The 24,350-nt window shown below is 42.1% G+C and overlaps 1 protein-coding gene across 1 annotated transcript in view; it reads left to right on the top strand.

The window, feature by feature from the left end:
- Positions 1 to 23,945, top strand: part of GLP1R (glucagon like peptide 1 receptor) — a 93,806-nt gene extending 69,861 nt beyond the window's left edge. The window contains exons 6-13 of the mRNA XM_043543506.1: positions 245 to 398; positions 2,245 to 2,404; positions 10,871 to 10,931; positions 15,142 to 15,211; positions 15,981 to 16,069; positions 19,188 to 19,326; positions 20,220 to 20,261; positions 23,696 to 23,945. Coding sequence (XP_043399441.1) covers positions 245 to 398; positions 2,245 to 2,404; positions 10,871 to 10,931; positions 15,142 to 15,211; positions 15,981 to 16,069; positions 19,188 to 19,326; positions 20,220 to 20,261; positions 23,696 to 23,863 — 883 coding nt within the window. The 3' untranslated portion in view covers positions 23,864 to 23,945. The remainder of the gene's footprint in view (positions 1 to 244; positions 399 to 2,244; positions 2,405 to 10,870; positions 10,932 to 15,141; positions 15,212 to 15,980; positions 16,070 to 19,187; positions 19,327 to 20,219; positions 20,262 to 23,695) is intronic.
- Positions 23,946 to 24,350: the final 405 nt, after the last annotated feature.

A 24,350-nucleotide genomic window follows, 5' to 3' on the forward strand; every position in this document is an offset into this window, starting at 1 on the left:
ATTCTGAAATATTAACCTTTTGGGCGGAAATTTTCCAGGTCAGGTTTCTGCCTAAAGATGAATATTTCTTACAGAGAGTTTCAGATCCCCACAGCCGTTCGCAAGTAATGAGTTTCCAGTGACTCATCTGCATGGGTATCCACTGATTTTGAAAAGAATCTATCAATTTCAGTCTCACTGATACCCGTGGTATCATTGCAGCCTACACGCACTCACTGACTCAGGCTTTTCTTTCTTGTTACAGGCATCTGCACTGCACTAGGAATTACATTCATCTGAATCTCTTCACTTCTTTTATCCTACGTGCTGTATCTGTCTTCATTAAGGACTCTGTGGTGAAGTGGATGTACAAAACAGCTACGCCTGAGCACCAGTGGGAAGGACTCATCTCCTACCAGGTAGGGGCAGGAGTCATGCTGCTTCTGAGGTCAGTGGTCCATCAGCTGCATGAAACTCTGCAGTTTCACTTTCTTCTGGGGTTTGTCCAAAATATTTTCTTCACTTCCACAGGGTTTTCCTTTGAGTCCCTTGGCACACTTTATACAGTTCTAGTCATGCAATCCCAGTCTTGTTACCTATGAATAACTGCTACTCCATTTAAAAGAAAAGGAGTACTTGTGGCACCTTAGAGACTAACAAATTTATTTGAGCATTAGCTTTCGTGAGCTACATTCGATGAAGTGAGCTGTAGCTCACGAAAGCTTATGCTCAAATAAATTTGTTAGTCTCTCAGGTGCCACAAGTACTCCTTTTCTTTTTGCGGATACAGACTAACATGGCTTCTACCCTGAAACCTGCTACCCCATTGTGTTTCTTGTCCTATTGGAGGTTTGTCCCCATGGGGCAAAGAAAACATCAAGAAGAGGGGGGTTTTTCCCCCTGCATGTTGGTAAATGCTCAATACCTCTCCCCCTCACTACACACTCGCCATTTCCAGTCATGACAACAGAATATTCTGACAGATGTTCCACTGCAACAGGTGACATTGTCCAGCCAGTCAGGTGATCCAGTGAGCTGGTCATTCTTGGGGTACTTTATAGTCCTGCTAACTATGGTGATTTGATTTGAATGCAAGTCCAAATCTGGAAGGAGCTCTACAGTAACATGTCACTTAGTCTTTAGTCTGAATATAGAAAGTATGCAAATATTCTGTGACGATGCTGAAACCAGAGAACTGCTTTCTCTCCCCCCTTGAGTGCTGGTATGTAAAATGTAACCAAGTTGTGGGAGACAGTGATTTGGAAATTTAAATGGGAGTAGATACTTATCTGCTGTGATTCTAGGTGATATGCAGGGGGTTAAAGGCACTGGAAAATGTAAAAATCAGGAAGGCTTTTTAATCTGTCTTTGAGCACTGTGATAGGAACCTTAGGCATTTTTCACCTTCCACTGAAAGGGGATCACCTGTTGGGACCAGATGGGTGCATCCCACATGATGATCAGTTTCTTGTAACATGCAGACTTCAGGGTGCACCAACAAGCTGATATAAAATCATAAATGTGAGGATTGGCAATGACCTCCTGGATTGTCAGTCAGTCCCTTCTGTCAAGCAGGGAGGGCTGAGTACTTCTGCATTGTGTGTAAACGGTGCTGTGTAGTTCAGATTTGTTTCATGATTTGATGGGCAAATGAATTAATTAATTGTATTTGTTTAGATTCCTGATTGCTTGTAAAATTCAGAGAAATGGCCAAGAGGGTTTTGCAGTCGGATATGATGCATCAGGGCAATAATGCTCTGGTATCACACATCACTTGCCTTTGAAGAATTGGCAGCATTGTGGCATCAACTGTGTGTTCTGGAGTAGTGGAGTTCTTATCTGTAGAATACAGTATCTGTGGACCTGAAATTTTTCAGTGGCTGATTTCAGTAACTGGAGACGATCTTGTAGCTACTCTTCTTCTGTTCCCTTCTCCTCCTATACTGTACAGGCAAACTACCACTTAAGGTGTACACGGGGGAATATACAGAGCAGTAGATGTGTAAAGAAACAAGGGAAAATGTTCTTTTATACAGTTCTCTGCTTTGGAATTCACATGCTGTGTTTTTGAAGTACAGTAGCTGATCCTTTGTTATCCCAATGGTTAGGTGTGGTCCGTTTAGTCGAGATATTTTTTGACTCGTAATAGGGGCGTACGGTTAATTCTGTTCGTGTTCCTAGAACTTCTGTGGGGTTTTTTTTTTTTTTGTCTCCCTTTTTCACCACCTCTGCTACATTCACTGACCTGTATTTTTACTCTCTCAGGAGTCACTCAGCTGCCGCCTGGTTTTTGTGTTGATGCAGTATTGCGTGGCTGCAAACTACTACTGGCTGTTGGTGGAAGGCATGTACCTGTACACGCTGCTGGTCCTGTCGGTCTTTTCCGAACAGAGAATTTTTCGGCTTTATCTCTGCATTGGCTGGGGTAAGTCAGTCTCCTGTTTTCTTTCTCATATTATCTACAGGTTGCTGAGTGCATTTGCCTGCACAGTCACTGTGGTGACTACCCTATCTCATGCTTTGGGACAGGTAAAATAGGAAAAACTGTCTGTTTAAGCATATTCTCTTCTGTAACTGTTGAATTCAAGTCCTGCTTCCCGTTCCTTTTCTGTTCTTAATATCTGACCCAATGCTTTTAAAATCCTTTATAGATCTTACGCTATTTTAGTTTCTTATATGAGAGCCTTTAGCTGAAAACAATGACTATGCATAAATCTCATAAATTCATACATTAGGCTCCATGGGACATCTGTATAACTCCATAAACTCACCGAGACCCTGCAAAATACACTAACACCCACAAACTTCTGTAAACTGGATGACGGGCACACAGTACTTTACCACTGTATGTTAGTTGCTTGATGTGAAAGACCTTTGCGCTATATAAGTGTAATAAAATGGAACAGGGCAATCCAAGAATAGCCCTCATGTCAAGCATCTCACTTTACATAACAGCTGTTTGTCATCTGAAAACAGCAGCACCTACAGGAGGAAATGCTAGCCACTCCTGGGTGCAAATGAGTGTATTTCCTTGTACGTACAACGCAGGGTTATAGATATTGATTGCATGAGCTATGTGGAATATTACTGGGACTGCTAAATGAAGGTAATGATAGGTCAGCTCTACCGTATGGGCAGAACAATTGGTTATCTTCTGGAGAGCGATGGAACGTTCAGTGACTATTGTGCATGTGCGTGAGAGAGATTAGGGGTTGTGATGGGTTGGATAAGTTTCAGTCCCTTGAGTCCGAGCTGTCTGTAGTAGAAATGCTAAAGCTCTGAATCTTTCTCTCTCCAACTAAGCTTCTTTTTGTTAAACTAAATAGATTGAGCTCCTTGTGTCTGGCACTGGTAAGGCATGTTTTCTAATCCTTTAACCATTCTTGTGGCTCTTCTGTGAATCCTCTCCAATTTGTCAACAGCTTTGATTGTATTACATAGGAACAAAGGACTGGAAGGGATCTCCTGGATCACTGAGTCCAGTCCAGTCCTCTGCTATCACAAGCAGCCCCATCATGTACTCCTGTTCATAAATTTATCAAGCTCCGTCTGAAAACTAATTAGGTTGTTTGCTCCCACAACTGCTGTTGAAAGACACTGTTCTTCCCCATTTTCTGCATTTGCCTTCTGTGAGTATGCTAGCAAATATGTTTACTGGTGAGATTCATATAAATGATCCATTGCAAATTACTAACTCACCTGGATTGAATATGTAGTGAGATATGAAAGGTGAAAGAGTTCTGATGTGTTGATGGGAATAAATAAATATGAGGAATAACAAATCTCTGCTGGAATGTGCTGGCCAAAAAAGTGCTGCTGTAACCCTTTCTCTATCATCTTAGTGGGCATAGCAACACCAGCTACATGCTGTGTAATCATTATTAAAATCATACATAGCTCAAATCCTATCAGCAGTTCTGGCCCTCATAAAACTTATAAGGCATCCAACTCACCAGGGAGCAAAACAGAACAGAAATAAAAACACAATTATATTCCGCAAAATGCCAAAATTCCTGTATAAGAAATAGTGGAGAGGGGTGGTATTTTGTCCGAAAAATGTCTGCTTGCAGTTCAGCCTCTGGTAAGAACAAAAGATAAAATGATGAAGAAAAATGACACAGTCCTGTTTGTTCTCCCTCATCTTTCAAGTTTTACTACTGTCAATTTATTTAATTTTTGAGTTTGTGAAAATGACTGGCAATGCCAGAGTTTGGCATGCCATGTCTAGGCGTCATCCACACTTCCTGCCAGTACTGTTGACTCCTGACCTGCGAAGTCCCTTACTATTCCAACCCTGAGTACTTGCACAAAACACTGCCAATGCACCTTCATTCTCAAATACAGCAGCCTCTATGACTCCTATCCTGGGAAGTGCCCTCAAAAGTGTTCATAACTCGTTCCTACATCAGACTTAATGATTGTGAATGTAACTACTGGCAAAATGAAGTAAGAATAGCTTTTCTTCCTATCTCTCTGTCTTGCTCATTACTCTTTCTTCGTGAATATGTAACCCTGGTTCAGATCTCTTTATGCCATGAATGCTCAGAAGGTCTTCTGAATAGACTGATTTTTCTCAATGTAATGTTCATGTTTGCTCCAACGAAACAAGATGCTCCTGTTCTAGGTGAAAGAGTTCTGTAGCTTGAAATAGTTTATCGGTTGTTAAAAGATCACCCTAGCAACAGAAAGGAACTAGTGGATTGAAAAAAAAACAAAACACAGAAATGACGTGTTCGGTTGCTAGTCCCTCATGTCATCCATCTAACAATGGGAAGTTATGGACATGGGTCATGGACAGGCAAAGGCCTTGAGGACAAAGATCTCAAAGGTTGCCATTATCTAGCAGTACAGTGCACATTGCATATGATGAATCACACCTGATAAAGCTGGTTTTTACCAGAGCTGGGTGAATAATTGATTTGACTCCCACTAATTTGTTCACCACTTGCTATTGTTCAATGAATGTTTTTACATCAAATTTCGGTTTGTTATGAATATTTGTTTAACTACTTCTCCCTTTTCTTTCGTTATTATAATTGAGCCATTTGATTGGTCACAGAAGCCTCACGGTATTGTTTCTGCTTCCTGGCTGGATAACACTAATTTTTCTATGTGTGATCACATGTATATGGGTTTGAGCTTCTCCCAGACATCCACAGGAACAGAACCATTGGAGTGTTTATGAGCAACCACTGTATCCAGCTCGCTGGTTTTGTTCCCCTGAATGTTTGCAAATACTCGTTTTTGCAACATTTACCCTGCTGTAGTTGTTGTGCTTGGCAGGTGCTGTGCATGAAGTCACAGAACAAGTAAGAGCTAAATAGGCTAGGCCAAATTCATCCTCATGCATATGAAAATAAAGGAATTTACACCCTAGATAAATTTGACTGGCAATTTAGGGGCCAATCCTCAGCTATTGTAAATGGGGGTTGTAGTGGATCTGGCCCAGATTTTAGGCCTAAATGCTGAGCTTTGTTAAAATTTGTCATAAGGTGGGCAGCAGCAGCTAACAAACACACATTGTTCCCAGAGATGTACTGACATGAGTCAGCGAGGATGATTTGAAACCCATGCAATTTCTGGGTGATAATATAAAGAGGTGGTTGTTAAATCAAAACTACCATGTTCGTTTAGTTTCTGTTCAAAACCTGGGGGGTGAAACTGCTTTTTTTTTCACCCCATTTGGAAAGCGGTCTCATTGGGGTGTTTCTCTGTTGTGTCTCTTGGCAATATTAACATATAACAGGGAGTAAAATGCTAAATTACAAAATATTTTAAAAGAATTTTCCAAGTACATTTTAGCTAAAGATTAATAATTGACTATTATGTAGATGGATTATTATTGTTACTATTTCTATTTATTAGGATGTACTCCATTCATGTCAATGCACATTTGAGTTTATTTTTCTTTTGCAGTAGAAATAAATAATTGATTTTTAAAAATTCTGTTCAGTTTATTTTTATAAAAGAAATACCCATGTAGCAAAATTGGAAAAAATGTAAAAACCTTTCCTGAATGATGTACGTAAATTAATGTAGGGCAAAATTTCACCCCGTTTCACAAATCAGGAGTCATTTATGTGAACATCAGTTTTATATTCACAGGATTCCACAAGCATCCCTGGATTTTTTGGTTAGGAATCTCCATTTTTTTTCTGGCTACATCCTTGTAGAAAATATTGGGGAAAGTGGAATATATGGAGAGGGCAGTGTTATATTTTTGCTTGTTTCGAAGAATTATTATTATCCGGGTTACCTTAGCACCAAGGAGCCCCAGTCGTGGACCAGAACAAGGTGCTGTACAAACACAGAACAAAAGACAGTCCTGACCCCAACGGGCTTACAGTCTGAGTTGTGCAAAAGGTTTTGTGATTTCACACAGGCACGCACGTAATGTATTGTGCATGCTATGTAAACCAAAGCCCACATCTTCCCTTGTCGCCAGCATTTGCAAAGCTGCTAGAAAAATTATACTGTATCCAGAACAGAAACAGTGGCAACAACAAAAGAGGCCATATTGGGCAAATGGCAGGGCAGGTAGATGAGTTACTCCCTTCAGTCTAGAGTAGCTAAGCAGAATATTGACTCAGAAGGAGTGGGCTCATTTGCAGTGGAAAAGAGAATGTTGTTGCTATTTATTTCTTATACTGCCCACAATGAGCTGAATGCTCCACAGACGTTAGAGCCCCAAAGCACTCTTGCTCCACAAGAGACAAAACAGACATGGAATGCAGGGGGAAAGGAACACCACATGTAAAGTGGTCATGGTGATAAGACATTGGTGTTTTTTGTTTCTTAAAATACATAGATTATTCCTAGTTACAGCATTCAAGGCAGCAAGGCATTGTTCTTTAAGTCCGAGTCTGAGAGAGCAGGCACTGAACCCAACTCACCCCAACTAACTACATCAGCACTGTATAAAATAGTCTAGTCTATGAGAACAGCAGATTACACTTCAACCCATCCATACGCCCACCAGCAGCTACTGGAACAGGGAACTTTTTACATTCTGAAGAGGAGGAAAATTATGATGTTTGAGCAACATCCCACAATTGCAGTGTGCAGGGAGAATGACACAACCGTGCAATGAGCCGCACTCAAGACTAACAGGAATATATTAATAAAAAGCCAGACCGATTCTCTGAGCTCCTACAGCAATTTTACGCCCAGCTGCGCTCACAGCGGCGAAGCTGCCATTCAGAAAAACTGACAGCCCAAACCTCCTCCAAGGAAGAAAGAGCTGCAGGAATGAAGCTATCAGTGTCTAAAGCCAGATTGCAAGGAAGATCCAGGAAGAACACTTTCTTTCAAAGTCTTGTATAGACTCAGTGTAGCAATTAGATGTGTTCGTTCCATTAGCCATTTCTTTTTAACTTGCTTCTTCAAGTAAAAGTCTTTGTTAGAACCAGGGATATCAAGAGCCTTACTAAAAATACTGCAGCATTCTACACTAGTGGCCGCAAGCCCTGCAGTACATACCGCTGTTGCAAGCTGCTGCGTTTTGGACCATTCCTCTTGTTGCTTCAGACTTTCCAAACAGATATGGGGATTGAGACACATTGAAGTTGTGTGTGTCTAAATCCCCTGGTTGAGTTTGAAACTCTCAGCCACTGGCTGTTGTTTTTTCTCTACCCAGAGTAATTGGAAACTTTTGTATCAGAAGGGCCTTTGTTTTAGATTAAGGGCATGTCTACACTGACCAGGGATGGCCAGGGATGAGGTGCTATGGCAGAACTGTGTGTGGAGCCCAGGAATAGAATAGCTGGGGTCGGTGGGAATGTCAGGCTGAAAGTGGATTGGTGGAAGTGTGCGTAAGAAGCTTTCATAGCTGAAAGCGCTTAGCACAATGGCACCTGATCTGTTACTGGGGTTCCTAGGCTACATGGTAATATAAATAAATAACAATAATACTCAACCCCGTGCTATGAACCCCTGTTTCATGAGCACCAAATTGATGGAAACAGTTCAGAAAGAAAAATTAACTGTATCAAATGTGGTGGTTAAATTATGAGGTCTATTTTGGGAGAAAAACTTTTGTCTGTAGCAATGCAGATGTCAATGCAAAGTGTAACCATGAATCTAATAAAAGATACCATTGACCTTGTTATCTCCTTTTTTAATGTAATTTGCTGTCATCTTATCCTGTGGCTGCCACTTAAAAAGTCATAACATTAGAGATACCATAGTTTTTCCTCTGAATTGAGAATAGATGGTTGGTAAATGTTGATTTGCTGTCATGGCGTACTGTGATGCATATAATCTTAGAAATGTGTGGATAGAATTAAAGATCTGCAATTTTTAGATCCCTGATCCCAATGGATATTGCGGGAAAAGGAGAGGGAGAAAAAGATATGTTCCCTGTGTTAGTACATTACCAAACCCTGAACTCACTTTGACATCTTTTCTTAGTCTAGCCAAACCACTATACATACACCAAAATACATCATGGGTTTGTTTGACAAGGAAAACCTCTCCATTGGGTAAGGTTTCTAAATCATGTGAAGTTATGGTTTCCCTCCTATGAACATGCTCTCTTGGTACAGTACACAAAAGTTACCCTAGACTGAGTCTTAGAGCAAACCACGCATGCTTGGGGTGTGTCTAACTAACATTCACAATCATGTAAATTAACTCAAGTTAATTAGCAATCAAGACCAGGATCACAAACTCTTGACCAGACAAAGCCTTTGTGATCTTTGAAAACTAAATCATTTAGGAGATGCTGGAGACATTGCTGTTTTTTTGTGCTATAAATCACAAGAGAGACATTACTTCAGATTATACAGTCCATTGTAAACAGGATTTATGTGGATTAAGTAATGTCGTGGGGACATACCCTGACTAGATTCCTGTCCAGAACGTTGGAACAAGAGACCTATCCCTCATAGCCCCGCTACCCTGAGAGTCTGTCCCAGATTATATACTGAGCCTAGCACCTCCTGGAACAGAACTTTTGAAGTTTGGTCGGTGCTACATGTATATTCACGCAGTACAGACTATATCAATTAAAACTCATAAATTTCCACAATGCTGTCAAGTCTCAGGGCCTTGGATTAAAGTGCAGTGACATGGGACGTGACTGATGTAGCAGCGCAGGCACTGGATAGCAACTGGGAGGAGGAGACGCCAGCCACCATGTTACCCTTAATTCATGTAGTACTTTCTAATCAGAATACTGAAGTTGTTCAGTAATGACAGGCTTGGTCTAGTTTGGCCCTTTTAAAATATATCACTAATAATTTGAATCTCACTGAATCAAAAAATCAAGTAATGCAATTAAATATGGAGAGATTGCTGATGTATCCAGGCTGTGGAGATCTCCACAAATCATAGCACTTATCTCTCTAAACATCTGTTCCTTTCCTGAAATATATCGTGTTCATGTTTCATCTTGTAAATTTCATATTAGGGTGACTTTTAATCCAGCCTTAATTCCCTGCAAAGTCAAGAAGGGAAAACTTCAAAGTCTAATTTAATAGCTTCCATGAATCAAAGACTCATTTGGGATTGAAAGTTATCTGCAGTAGGTCGCTTAAGACACTTCCTAGGCGTCCTAGCACAACTGGGAGCTTGTCTACCTGGCCCTGCTGTTCGGACGGTGTGAGTGTTAATTGCATCGTACACTAGGGTGCATCACTGTAACTCCCTGATGTGAATGCTGTGGGTGCAAACGAACAGGTACCTAGCTTACATTAATGCAGTCCTGTTTGAAGAGGACTACGTTAATGCAAACCAGGTATCTTGAGTTTGTGCCCGCAGCATCCATAAGGGGAAGTTACAGGATAACACTTCAGTGCACACTGTAATTCACCCCCCAGTTGTCTGGGAGGTGCTCTGTAGCCCAAACTGTGGGGCCACATAGACAGTTCTAACTAGCCCATTCTGATAGATGGCTGCGCGATCCGAGGACTGAATACCTCCAGTGAGGGTGATTTGGCAACCTCCCCCTGACCGGCTTACTCCATTGTTCTTATGATTAGTTATAAAACGCTTCAGAAAGTTTCCTTGCTGTTGCTACCTGTTACTTCTCATTCTGTCCTTACTGACGAGGGAGGATAACCGACCCTTTGTCTCTTTGTAACAGCCTGCTCTCCTGGGTGGCTGGGAAAGAATACAATACAACACAACTGAAAGTTATTACAGCATAATTCACATTGCAGATACTGTTTTGAGATTTCCAGACCACTGCAGATCATAACACTTTTATTACACTCCATGGATTGTACACCACCTTACTTGGCACTAATGTGGGTAAATAACCTGAAAGGGTGTGCAGGGAAGGACAGATTCACAGAGAAATTATGGAAATGTGACACCTTGTTTGTTCTTGGGACAATGTTTCATCCCGCTCTGTCTAATGAAACATTCCCCCCTTTGCATTGTTTCTGGACATTTCCAGCACTATCAGTAGACAGATGCACTTTTTAAGCGTAGATTTAAATGTGGGCGAACGTAATGCAAGTGAAGGATGTTGGATTGATGGACTTGAGTCTGAATAACAACAGAACTGCAAGCTTCCCCAACATAACACCTCCCACTCCTCCATCACTGTGACCTAGCGGGAGCTCCCGAATTCGGTCTCCGTGGCCCATTCAATGAAAGCTGCCAACAAGAGGTTCAATTAGTGCCAGTTTTGGAGGTGGTTTTTGTCACATGAACACCTATCCACTTGGAACTAGACTGATCCCCGTAACTCATTTTATATAGGCCACTAAAGGATGGTAACTTAGCAGCATTGTTGACCTGGAACCGTGTTTGGTAGGTACACTGGATGGGAGCTGCAACCCTGTCACTGGATGGCTATGTTGCTCTTAGTCATATGATGTTTTAGTCCTTCCTGCTTTTCCTTGTTTCTGATTGTCAGTATCTATCTTGTCTCCTCTCTTCTCAGGTGTACCATTGCTGTTTGTTATCCCCTGGGGAATTGTCAAGTACCTTTATGAAGATGAGGGGTTGGTTCAGTTCTAATATCTAGCTGATATTTCATTTTGTGGTGCGTGTGTGTTGGGGGGTCATTTTTGTTTGGTTTGATTGCTTTGGCAATGGCTGATGTGCTGAAATCCTATGTAGTTGCTTGTGTTGTGTATGATGCTCTTGCATAACATTTCTGAAAGGCACACAAGCTCATTTCTGGTCAGAATTTTCCATATGTTTAAGTTTATCTGTTCCTCTGCAGGTCAAAGAGAGGTACATTTGTATCTGTTTTTCAGCAGCTACCATATCCGTTGTAGAGGTTGTCATACCTTATCAGACTATCTTTGATAGTCTGCCTCTGGCAATAGCCTCTCCAGGATTCTTCAGAGGAAGACAAAAACCTCCCACAATGTTCTCTGTTTGTGTTATTCCTTCTTGACCCCTGTTGTGATCATCTTATGCCTTGCAGCAGAGATCTGATTATCGATTCTTGTTTTAGCTTCCATTATTCAGTCCTTTATAAAATACAGCCATGTTCTCTGTCTGGCTGTCCTTGCATTGCAGAGGATTGCACAGGTTGACTGCATTGCATAAGGAAATGCTGTAGAACTTGAAATACTTGTTTTCTGTTAACTTCCACCATAGTGGCTGATTTGAAAAATCAGTGGCATCATTTAATTTTACCAAAGATTATTTCTAGCAACAGGCTAGTAGCAGCTTTCCTCTAATAGGGACTGGCTGGGAGCATGGAAATAATGTAATGCATGGCCAACATCCTTTGTGCTGATAAACTATTCTACGCTATTTATTTTTTATTCTGTTTACCACCCATTGGGCCGTGTTGCCACTCAGCGTACACACCCTGCTGGCACCTTCCTAGAAAACCCTGTTTAAACACAGTCCTTTGCTAGACAGGTACCAATATGGTGTGAAAATTCACTGTAGTTGTGCCCAACATTGTATCAACTCTCCCCTTGACAGAGTAATCAAAGGATGGGATATCAGGAATCAGTTTTTATTTGTGTCTTTCATAATACAAAATGGTTTGCTCAAGTCTTCTTCTTTCCAGGCTAAAATAATCCTAGGGTTTTCTGACTGTTCTGTCCAGGTCTGTCTCAACTATATTCTGTAATAAGTAAGACCTTGGCTTATCTGTTGCAAGTTTTGTCCAGATGATCACTATAGCTTTAAAGAACTTGAACAGTCAGCGCTCCACAGGCCTATCTTTCTGTTGGTGTGGAAAATGTATTCAAAGTGCTCTCCCCCAGCCTTCTGCATTATGCAATGCTCAGAGCTGACTTATGATTTCTATTAAAGAAAACTGTTCCTTGCTGCCTTCAGCAGACCCTAAAAGGGGCAATTTTGCATCTTATTAGGTTTTCTAAATCTTGTATAAATATTTGTAAAATACTGTAATAAATCACCTTGTGCATCTTCCTCTCTGAAGGGCAAGATTTCTATGCCTCGGGCCTCGGGATGGCATTTGTTAGTGCGTCTAGGGATATCTTTCATGCCATTTGCCATAGTGCTGCCGCTGTGGATGTGCAGAAGGCTGTAAATTTCATTTGTGACTCAACTATCTCCCCAGTTATGAGGCATAACTAGAAATAAATAAGGTCAGGGCTACAATGGCTCAATGTTCTAGGCAATCCTGAGAATGTAACCACACAGAATCAAGGATTGTAGCCTGCAAGGACAGGAGGTCTACTTGCAAACTGTCTCCTTCTTGCCTGACCAGGATTGCCACAATTGTGGCTTCAACTGTGAAGTTCCCCTAAAAACTGCCATTCATTAAAAAGAATTGATATATTACAAGAAGACCTTTTCAGCTCCCCTGTTTTTTAAAATCTATCTCTCCATTTTTGTCGGTCCAATTATATATGGGTGGAAGTGAAGACAGATTATGTTTCTTAATTATAGGAATGCACCCACAAGTCTGGTACTAACATTCATCCCCCACACTCACGTTTGCACCATCAGTTAATTGCAGATGCAAAATGCAGGGACTGGGTTGCAGCTTTTTTTTAAAATCAGACTGTTCAGTTGCACCAAACCAAGACAGAAGTGCACTGAAGATGATTTTTTTTTTTTAAAGGAATACAAACTTGGGATGAAAAAGCAGAGTTTTTACAGCGGTATTTGGTTAGTTGGATAACTTCCCCACTAGGGACCGAATGCTGGGAATTGCTAAACATGGTCTGAGAGGCAGTGAGCATACTCAGTTGCCAGTGAATAGATCCAAGTCACAATAGATGTTGATGTTTCTATTACTGTAACAACTCCAGAAAGTACAAATAGACAAGAAATCACGTACCGATGTCAGTTTTATTTTTTGGACACTTTAATTGTGCTGGTACACTAATTGCATTGTAATGGTGTTGTATAAATTTAAAAATAGTTAAAGCTGATCTGTGCTGTGGAAACCAATTAATGCACATATAAATGTGGCACAGTTAATGTAAAGAACCATTTCTCAGTCATTACTAGGAACTTTAAAAATTGTCTCTGTTTCTACTGCAGCTACTCAGAGAAATTAAAACTCTGCTTCTAGTCATGTCTCAGAAGTATCCACATAAAATTAATTTTAAAGGCTACATGAAGTTTGTTCCCAGTCACTCATGCCAGTGAAGTGGTTCTCCTGTTAACACCGTGTTTTCATCTGTTGGGTTTGATAAGAACTGGTGCCTTTGAATAATGTTGAATGATTTGATAGGAGATAAACTGGAATTAATAACTTTATTAATGCAAATGTTAGGAATCCTGCATGCTACTTGCTCATAACTTTTTTTCTTTAAAATTTCTTTGGGACTGAAACCTACATGTATATTGAAAGAACTGGATATGCCCTTTGTCCTGATCTCCGTTAAATAGCCCAGGTTGGAGTGAGTGAACAGGTGCTTTTAAAATATAGATGCTTAATCTTAACACTGAGGGGGGGGGAAGTGAGAGAGAGGCTGGAAATCTGACCAACGCAATGCAGTTCCCTTCTATAGCAGCAGTTCTCAAACTTTAGCAACCCGAAGGCCCACATTTTATTTAAATTTTTTCAGGGACCCCCAAGCCCCCCACCTATGCTCAGCTCCAGGCCCCGCCCCCACTCCATCCCTTCCACCAAGGCCCCACCCTCACTCCACCTCTTCACACCCCTGCTCACTCCATCCCCCCTCCCTCCGTCACTTTCTCTCACCCACCCTCACTTACTTTCACCAGCCTGGGGCAGGGGGTTGGGTGAGGGACAGGGTGTGGGCTCTGGGAGGGAGTTTGGGTAAGGGATGGGGTGTGCGGTGCGGGCTCTAGGGGGGAGTTTGGGTGTGAGCTCTGGGCAGGGGGTTGGGGTGTGGGTTCTGGCTGGGTGGCGCTTACCTCGGGCAGCTTCCAAAAGCCACCAGCACATCTATCTGGCAACGGTTCCTAGGCGGGGGGGTTCAGGGGGTTTCCGCACACTGCCCCTGCCTACAGGCACCGCTCCTGCAGCTCCCATTGGCTGCTATTCCTGGCCAACGGGAGCTGTGGAGTTGGCACTCGGGGTGCAGGCAGTGCACAGACACACCTCCCCCTCCCCCCAAAGGGCTGCAGGGATGTGCCGGTCTCTTCTGGGAGCCACGCAGAGCCAGGGCAGGCAGGAAGCCTGCCTTAGCCCCGCTGTGCCGTTGGACTTTTAGCACCTAAAATCTGTTTGGCTTCAGTAGCCTTTGGGAGATAGAGGGAGGAGGAGAAGGAGTTGAGGGAGGGAGAGGAGTTGATCAGCAGGGCCTGTGGACCCCAGTTTGAGAAACGCTGTTCTATAGGATATTCATAAACAGCCAAGTAACAAGATTTGACTTTGGCACTTTTAAGATTTAATAAAAAAAGTTGAATAGAAAGATTAGGGTAGCTACCATGCGGCAAAATATTTGATTTTTTTTTTTTTTTTTTAACGAATTCCTGCTCGGCCAGATGACATATTTGGACTGTTGATTCAATTCTGTAAATCTTCACAATGATAGAAAATTATGTAGGGGGATTAGTCATCAGATTGCAAGAGAGACAGGCTAACAGCATCCAGTTGGGTGCTGTAATTTAGAATGAGGCATTCAAATGTTTCTAAAAACCACAAGTAGCAGCATCTGTTTCCATGTCAGCATGATGTGCTTTTCTGGTATCTAGTTCTCATCATCTGCATTGCCGAGACACGTGATGAGAGAGAAGAGACTTCATGCATAGCCTTAGCTTTTTGTTTTGTGTTTCACCTCTCTGCTGCCTCCCCAGTTGCTGGACCAGAAACCAAAACATGAATTACTGGCTGATCATCAGACTGCCCATTCTAATCGCCATTGGGGTGAGTGACCAGGAGCAGATACAGGGATTCAGCATACATGTAATGAGACAGATGGAGAGACCAGAGCAGTCAATGCTGGAGAATATACTTTTGCTTAACAAAGCTATCATACAGCAGCTCTGCTCTTCACATGTAACAATGGGGAGAAAACTACAAGGGGAGTTTGGGAGCCAAAGCTGAGAGACTGCATGGTGGATGAGTTAATGGTAGAGACAGAATGTGAGAGTCAGTATGAAAGATGTAATGGTGATGGCCACTGTCCTATAGGAAAACTGGGGAGTTCCTGGTCTTCACTTGAGTTCAGAAACATGATCGTGTGAAATCAATTCTGTTTCTGGCAGAAAAAACAATGCCAGACACCTGGCTACAGCAAAATGACAAATTCCATGGTATTTTAGAAAAATGCCAGATTCCTGAGTCACAGAATTGTGGAGACCACAGGGCACCAATTGGGATGAATAGGACCATTTTTACTACTCAGAACTCCTGATTCCAGTTGTCTGCAGACTCAGGCAGGCATCACTTCTTTGATTTATGCTCAATTTACCTATTAAAGGTGAACTATCCAATCGTAAAAGCTAGAAACAGATTCTGGAGCATGATTCTGTGGCAAGAGCTGAATTCCATAGCAAATTCTGCACCTGCAGAAATGTGAAATACACAGGGCCCTGTCTATAGACACCTTGACACAATATATGTTCATCCATATGTCTTGTCTTACAAATATACTTCCTGATGATTATATCAGCTGCTACTTTCTTTTCTCCAGGTGAATTTCCTGATCTTTATCAGAGTTATATGCATCATCATTTCCAAGCTGCAAGCAAATCTGATGTGCAAAACTGATACAAAATGCAGGTAAGTTATTTGGTGAGCTAGCACTCGCTGTGCTCTTTGAAAAGGGAGACACAAGCAGGAATGGCGTGCCATAGGAGATTAAAGATTTCAGGCACTGGGTGGTATGTAGGAGGCATTGCACATAACTATGATAGTCCAGAACAAGTGACCACAGATGAAGCTCGCTGGTGGGTACAGAGCTTATGGTAAACCTGCCCTATCAATGCCTTTGTTGTACCTGTTCTATGGATTACATGGAGGTCTTGGTCTTCTGGGGCTGTCAATCCAGAATTTACCATGAGCACTGAAACAAAAAATCCATTAGGCAATTATTTTTAAGAAACAGGGAGAAAAACACTGTTGTCCTTGTTTCCATCACTGCTCTTATTTCCCCTCTCCACTAGTTACTGGGCTCTCTTATCATTACCTATGTGTCCTAAGTTTTCTGAGCATATTTGTGTGACTCTTTGTCTGGTACAGTATGTGAGGCTTACTGCATGAGTTTAATTTTTACCTTGCAGACTTCTTTGCATGTGGACTGTTCGTGGCTCACCTGGACAGCTGTTCACACCACCAACATTCATGGGCATATTCTTCATCCCTTGATTTCTCTGTCTTTGGGGCTTTAAGATCCTTCCCCCAGATTAATCTTGGGCGACACACGAAGTTGTCCCACCTAATGCTGTGCATATCGTGACACTGTATTGGTGCATGACAGCTTGGGTCATCACAATACCCTGTGACCCACTGTCGTCATGTTTTGGTGGAACAGTATAATGCCTTGATTCAAGGGCCCAAAACAAGGACCCACTAGTCTGGATTTGCTCCAGTATGTCACAGACACCTTAACGTAAGACCCTCACTTCCACTTACAGAGGACTCTCTAAATGTTGGTATGATGGGTAGCTAAGTCTAGGACCAAGGGAACATTAAAACCTTGCCATTGTTAATCACATTTTGTTCTGTCTGTTATAACAAATTCACCATAGCAATCGCTAATCTCTGCCTGTCTTTGCACATGAAATAATGGCTCTCTAATGGGTATTTAGTGCTCAGCATGGGAGAAGGGGGCTCCTTTTGGAGGGTTGAGAGAGATAAGATGGATGTGGGTCCACTTTATCTCTCGCTATCACAACCTCTGTGACCCTCATGATAGGGAGGTTTATGGATCCTGAACTTTGATACAGCGGAGCCCTCTCTGAGTAGTGATTGGTTTTGTGGCAACACACCCCAAAAAGCTTCACTATAAGCAGAGTTTCACTCTAACAGGAGAAGACTTGCCTGGCAAAAGATCCTCTCCTTTTCACCCAGGAATACTGAAGTCCTGTAGCCTATCCCTGCAGCTCGAAGGGCATTGACAGTTGTTAGGTGGGAGCCCTGAAAAGTTCCATCTTTACTCCAAGAGCCTAGAAAGATCAGGCTGGCTCCTGTGATGAGAACAAAACTGGAGGCCAGGGATTCCTCTCCACTCTTCTCCAAGAAGTTAGTGGTAACTTCTCCTTTCTGATGTTTCCTGAGGAGGTGGGGAGTGAGTGAAAGGCATTGATGCAGTTCGAAAGGTCTTGAGCTTTTGCTGTGTTCTTTGTAGCTGTTGTTTGGTAGTTAAATACACCAACGCTAGGTGCCCTAGAAATGCACTGGATTAGATTCAAGAGTATTTGGAAAGCAATTGAGCCGATCTGTGCTGGTGTCAGGCAGGATAGGTTCTCCTTATCCCTCTCAGTACTTTCTCTCTTGTTGATGGAGATCTTGATGGCACCAAATCCCTTTTCCTGTGTGGAGGAGCTGAGATTGTTGGGAAACTTTTTGCCTGCCTCAGAGAATTTTATCTTGGGAGACTGGCCCTTTATTCCCCACAGGGGTATTTCTCCCACTTTTGCAAGACCTTCTAGCTGAGTAGAGTCTTGTTGGGACTCCCTTCTGAACCCATTAGCACTGTTGATATGCCAACCAGAGGGGCTCTGCACAGCCACACGAGGTGCCTCTCCCTTTCCCCCATGAGTGTCTCCAGAGCAAGTTGAGCTTCTGCTATGAGGAAGCAAGAGGCTGACCCTGGCTTCCTCAGGTGGCAGTGGAGAGCGCTAATTGCAAGGCAAGTGTGGCTGCTAGATTTCCTTTTTAAACCACCCTCTCAGCCACTCCATGGAATCCCCTGCCTAGGTCCATTGGTGATCCTGCATCTCCCACTTGCCTGTAAGTGCACACTGATGTAAATAGCTGCTTTGGTTCTCCATCTCTCTGCTTGCATATCACTTTGAAACACAGCATCTAGGGTGCCAAGCTAATCAAGAGCCTGCATTCAGTAGACTTTGAGAGCCTTGAGACTCCATTGGAGCCTCTGCTTCCCATTTACTGGAGGAACAACTTGTATCTTGTCTGCAAATGACAACTCCTCACGAGATGCTGATAACATGTTAGTAGGTTCTCTGGCCCCAGGCAGCCTAGGAATTCCCATCTTAGGGATCTGGCATCTTTCATTACCAGGTTGTGTTGCTCAGTGCCTTACTCCTCTCATCAGTGTTAAGAACCTTTGTTTTGGGAAGCATTCTTCTCCTCCTGTGTATTCATATCTCTGCTCATTGCTCTTGCACTGGGTTTTGCCCTCACTACCCAGGTCCCTGGTCTTTGGAGCTTGCGTTGAAAACATTAGCAATCATTCCCTTTTACTTTACGTTCACGTCTCTCATTTGACAAAGCTCAGTGACTTACAGTTAATGTTAGGTATAGTGCTTTGAAGATGTAATGTGCTATGTAAGTGCTAAGGAATACTCAATAATCCTTTGGCCTTTGCTGGCGCTTTCAGTCCAGTGATCTCAAAGCGCTGTACAGTCAGCACTCCTCTCTATACAGTAATTTACAGTATTCTGCATGCCTACAGTGCCTTTGAGCCAGCAATCTGAATGTGCTTTACAAACATTATTGAATTAATCCTCACAACCCTATATTGTCATGTGGAAACATTATCCCCCTGCTGTCCATGGGGAAACTCAGACACACTGTGGCAAAATAACTTGCCTGACGTCACCCGATGACTCCGTGAGTCAGAAACAGAACTAAGGAGTCCTAACGTCCAGATTTCTGTGCTAAATCAGTAGCCGCTATACTGCCTGCTATGAGTTCCCTTTCTTTATTACTTTAGATTGGCCAAGTCTACACTGACTCTGATCCCGCTGCTGGGGACCCATGAGGTCATCTTTGCCTTTGTTACTGATGAGCACGCCAGAGGAACGCTACGCTTTGTGAAGCTCTTTTGTGAACTGTCCTTCAACTCCTTCCAGGTAACACCCAGGAAACACACATTCAAGCCAGTTTGTATGTTAAATGGTGCTGGAAATCAGTTTGTCTTTCATGGCAGGTACCCTAAATTTCTTTCCTAATTCAGCTCTTGATGTTAGAGGATTATGAACCTAGGAAAAGTAGGGTAGCCAGAGTGCTAAAATCAGGTGGCCAGTCCTGGTCCTGGCATGCCACACACTCTCCTTTTTAGTGCTTCCTAGATCTCCAGCAGTGATCTGGCCCTTACATCTGCATGTTAATTTCTGTTTTATGTGCAAAACCTAAAAACAAAAATTGTCCATGGTCTCCTGGGAAACTATAATGGTGTCACCCAGGGCAAATTATATGGCTTCTACGATGCTTTTTTGGAAATCTGACCCTTGAAAGGCACATCTGTAGGACTATAACTGTGCATGTGGGGAGGTAGTTAAGGAGTATGGATAGAAAGGATGTGGGGCATTCTGTAATGATTCTTTTTCAGCTGTTGTCTCACGTGACCTCTTTTATAGGAATTTCCCCATTTGTGGTGGGTGACCATTCTTCTTCTAAACTTCCCACAGGCATTTCAGCCTGCATTTCAATGTCCCCAATGAATTGCTGATGTATGGAGTAATTATAGGCCATGGTCAGGGAAAGGGGAGAGTTTTAAGGCGCAAGGGTTGGCGGAACCTAAAAACGTTTGTGTCCTGTGGGAGCTGTTTGGGGTCATGTCATCAAGATTTTTCTCAGCAGAGAGGAATAAACTCTCATCCACTTTTCTGTTTCTTCCTCTAACTATGGAGCATTCCATGTTGGAATGAGATTCTCCTCCCCCTGCAGGTTTGACTAGCAAAACTTGGAGCATTTCTGTGGGCTGTTTTTCTGACTGTTGTTCTGTTGTCTTGGTGGATTTCAGGGACTCATGGTGGCAATTCTCTACTGCTTCATCAACAACGAGGTAAGAGAGACACCAAAGCAGCTCCAGCTTGCCGTATCACCATCCACTGCAGAAAAAGAAATCGAAAATGGTCTTGAACTATTAATTGTATCAGTTCAGGTTTGTTCTAGGGTTCCTGCATACAGTAATGACCCACTGGAGGAAATTAGAGGGTGATTTCTCATCACACAGACTATGGGAAAGGATTCAGGCTGCATAGTTCAGGGATAGCTGCAGGCAGAGTCCTGCGAGTTTCTTTGATGCAACCTTTTCATAGATTCCAAGGCCAAAAGGGACCACTGTGATCATCTTGTCTGAACTCCTGTATAACATAGGCCATAGAACTTCCCCTAAAACAATTCCCAGAGCAGATCTTTTAAAAAAACATCCAGTCTTGGTTTAAAAATTGTCAGTGATGGTGAATCCACCACGACCATTGGTAAATTGTTCCAGTGGTTAATTTCTGTCACTGTTAAAAATGTATGCCTTATTTCCAATCTGAATTTGTCTAGCTTCAACTGCCAGCCATTCGATTGTGTTGTACTTGTCTCTGCTCAGTTGAAGAGCCCATTGTTAAATATTTGTTTCCCATGCAGTTACTTAAAGACTGTAATCAAGTCACCCCTAAACCTTCTCTTTGTTAAGGTACATAGATTGAGCTCCTTGAATCTATAACTATGGAGAACATTTTCTAATACTTTAATCATTCTTGTGGCTCTTCTCGGAATTCATCAGTATCTTTCTTGAAATTGTGGACACCAGAACTGAATGCAGGATTCCAGCAGTGTTTGCACCAGTGCCAAATATAACCTGTCTATACCTACTTGAGATTCCTGTTTATGCATTCAAGGATCACATTAGCCCGTTTGACCAGTGTCACACTGGGGAGCTCATGGTCAGCTGATTATCTGCCATGACCCCCAAATCTTTTTCAGTCACTGCTTCCCTGGATAGTGTCTCCCATCCTGTAAGTATGATCTACATTCTTTGTTCCTAGATGTGTAGTTTTACATTGTTTGCTTGCACCCAGCTCACCAAGCAATCAAGATTGCTCTGTATCAGTGACCTGTCCTCTTCATTATTTGCAGCTTTCCCAATTTTTGTGTCATCTGCAAACTTTAGCAGTGATGATTTTGTTTTCTTCAACATTATTGAGAAAAATGTTAAATAGCATAGGGCCAAGAACCAATCCCTGCAGGATCCCCTAGAAATACAACTATTCAATGGTCATTCACCTTTTACAATGACATTTTGAAACTTAACAGTTAGCCTATTTTTAATCCATTTAATATGTGGCTTGTTAACTTTATATTGTTCTAGTTTTTTAATCAAAATGTCTTGTGGCACCAAGTCATACACTTTACAGAAGTCTTGATATATTACATTGACACTGTTACTTTTATCAATCATATATTTTTTGACAACATTACAGGTACTGTTTGACATGATCTTTTTTCCATAACCCCATGTTGATTGGCATTAATTGTATTACTGTCCTTTAATTTTTTATTAATTGAGTCTCATATCAGCGGCCCCATTATCTTGCCCAGGATCAATGTCAGTCCGACAGGCCTATAATTATCTGGAACGTCCTGTTTACCCTTTTTAAATATTGGCACATGAGCTTTCTTCCAGGCTTCTGGAACCCAGTGTTCCAAAACTTACTGAAAGTCAGCATTAATGGTCCAGCATGCTCCTCGGACACTCTTTTAAAACTCTTGGATGTAGTTATCTAGACCTGCTGATTTTTAAATATCTAACTTTAGTAGCTGCTGTTTAACATCCTCCTGAGATACTAGTGAAATTGAAACAGTGTTATATGGTATGATCACATTGTGTTTTTTCCCCTCAAATACAGAACAGAAATATTTATTGAACACTTCTACATCATTGTTGATACTTTTCTGCATCATTTTCAGCTAGTAATGGACCAATATCATTGTTAGGATTCTTTTTGTTCCTAATATATTTAAGGACTATAAGAAGGATGTTTTTAATAATGCTGACTGTAGATTTCTCCTTGTGTTTCTTTGCTTCCCTTATCGATTTTCTACAATTCCTAGCTTCTGATTTATTATTCATTACTATCAACTTCCCCTTTCTTCCATTTGTTATATAATGGAAATAAACTGGCCATCAGAAGTTTAGACTTGAAATTAGATGAAGGTTTCTAACCATCAGAGGAGTAAAGTTCTGGAATAGCCTTCCAAGGGGAGCAGTGAAGGCAAAAGACACATCTGGCTTCAAAACTAAGCTTGATAAATTTATGGAGGGGATGATATGATGGGATAGCCTAATTTTGGCAATTAATTGATCTTTGACAATTAGCAGTAAATATGCCCAATGGCCTGTGATGGGACACTAGATAGGGTGGGATCTGAGTTACAACAGAGAATTCTTTCCTGGGTGTCTGGCTGGTGAGTCTTGCCCACATGCTCAGGGTTTAGCTGATCGCCATATTTGGGGTCAGGAAGGAATTGTCCTCCAGGGCAGATTGGCAGAGGCCCTGGGGGTTTTTTGCCTTCCTCTGCAGCTTGGGACATGGGCCACTTGCTGGAGGATTCTCTGCACCTTGAAGTCTTTAAACCATGAGTTGAGGACTTCAGTAGCTCAGACATAGGTCAAAGGTTTGTTACAGGAGTGGGTGGGTGAGATTCTGTGGCCTGCCTTGTGCAGGAGGTCAGACTAGAAGATCATAATGATCCCTTCTGACCTTAGTCTATGAGGCCCCATCAGTTTTCCTTAAACGGTGTCTCTGCTTTATTTTGAGGAATTTGGAAGCAGAACCATACAAACTTATGTCAGTGTAACTACATTGCTCAGGGGTGTGGAAAACCCACATTGTTATACCTACCAAACTCCCTGTGTCGACAATGGACTTCTCCCGTCGACACAGCTACTGCCTCTCAGGGAGGTGCAGTACCTACACCAAGCAAGACGCTCTCCCATCAGCATAGGTAGTCTTCACTAAGCGCTACAGCGGCGCTGTAAGGGTAGACAAGACTGTGGACACTTTGGCTGTGTTTGCATTAGGAAAATGTATTTATTGCTGACAATAGGTATGTGCAACAGTTGCTGCTGAATTGGTGCTAAAAACTAACTGCAAGTACAGACAGGGCCAGACCATATTTAGAACAGTTTCAGAACTGCAGCTGAGCACTGCTTGGAGCAAGGTAATATAGACTAGGCTTGCTGGTGCCGGCTGCGTAGCATAAACAGGTTTATTTATAGAGATAAGAGTAAGTGCTGTCATTATTTTGCTTATGAAATAATGGTGTGATGGACCAAAAAGGTAATTAGGGAGACTATTTGAAGCAATAATAAGGGAGCCTTAAAACCTTGCCAGTGTCCTTCAATGTGATATGTTATATTTTTTCCTGTCCCAAAATGGGATTATTTCAAGACTTGATTATTTCCTTATTAAATGCCTTTGTTTCCTCCTTTGCTCGTGTAAGGTTCAGACAGAGTTTCGGAAAAGCTGGGAACGCTGGAGACTGGAACACTTTTATGTCCAGAGAGACAGCAGTATGAAACCACTGAAATGTCCAGCCAACAGCCTAAGCAGTGGAGGCACAGTGGGCAGCAGTGTCTATGCTGCCACTTGCCAAGCCACATTCAGCTAGGATTTCTACAGATGAAAATAGAGATGAGCCAGATTGCCCAAACTGAACTGTAGGAGGCACCTGAAGACCCTCAAATACCCAGGCACACAGCTTAAAAATGTTTGCTGGACCCAGAGACTTAACCTTCTATTGCTCGTTGCTGGAGGCAGCTGGACAAGGCTTTCTAAGGAAAGCAGTCTGCTAATGTAATCAACACATCAGAAGATAAATTGAGCATGTCTAAAGTAAGTTTTAAGAGTTTGTTCCTGTTAATACACGAGGCCTCCAGGTGTCCAAAACTTAAGCAGTGCATTGATCCAGTCACAAACCACAGGGTCAATGGCTTATTATTGTAGGTGGGCGAGCTGAGATCCACTGATTAAATTACAAGAATACAGAACATGACTATTGACAATAAACCATGTTTGTACTTTTACTGGGAAAGGTGAGGCTGATATTCACTATTTTTAGAAAGAGACATTAGTGGAGTTTGAACATATTTCTTTGT

The sequence above is a fragment of the Chelonia mydas genome, chromosome 3 (assembly GCF_015237465.2).
Source record: "Chelonia mydas isolate rCheMyd1 chromosome 3, rCheMyd1.pri.v2, whole genome shotgun sequence".
In the NCBI taxonomy this organism is placed as follows: Eukaryota; Metazoa; Chordata; order Testudines; family Cheloniidae; genus Chelonia; species Chelonia mydas.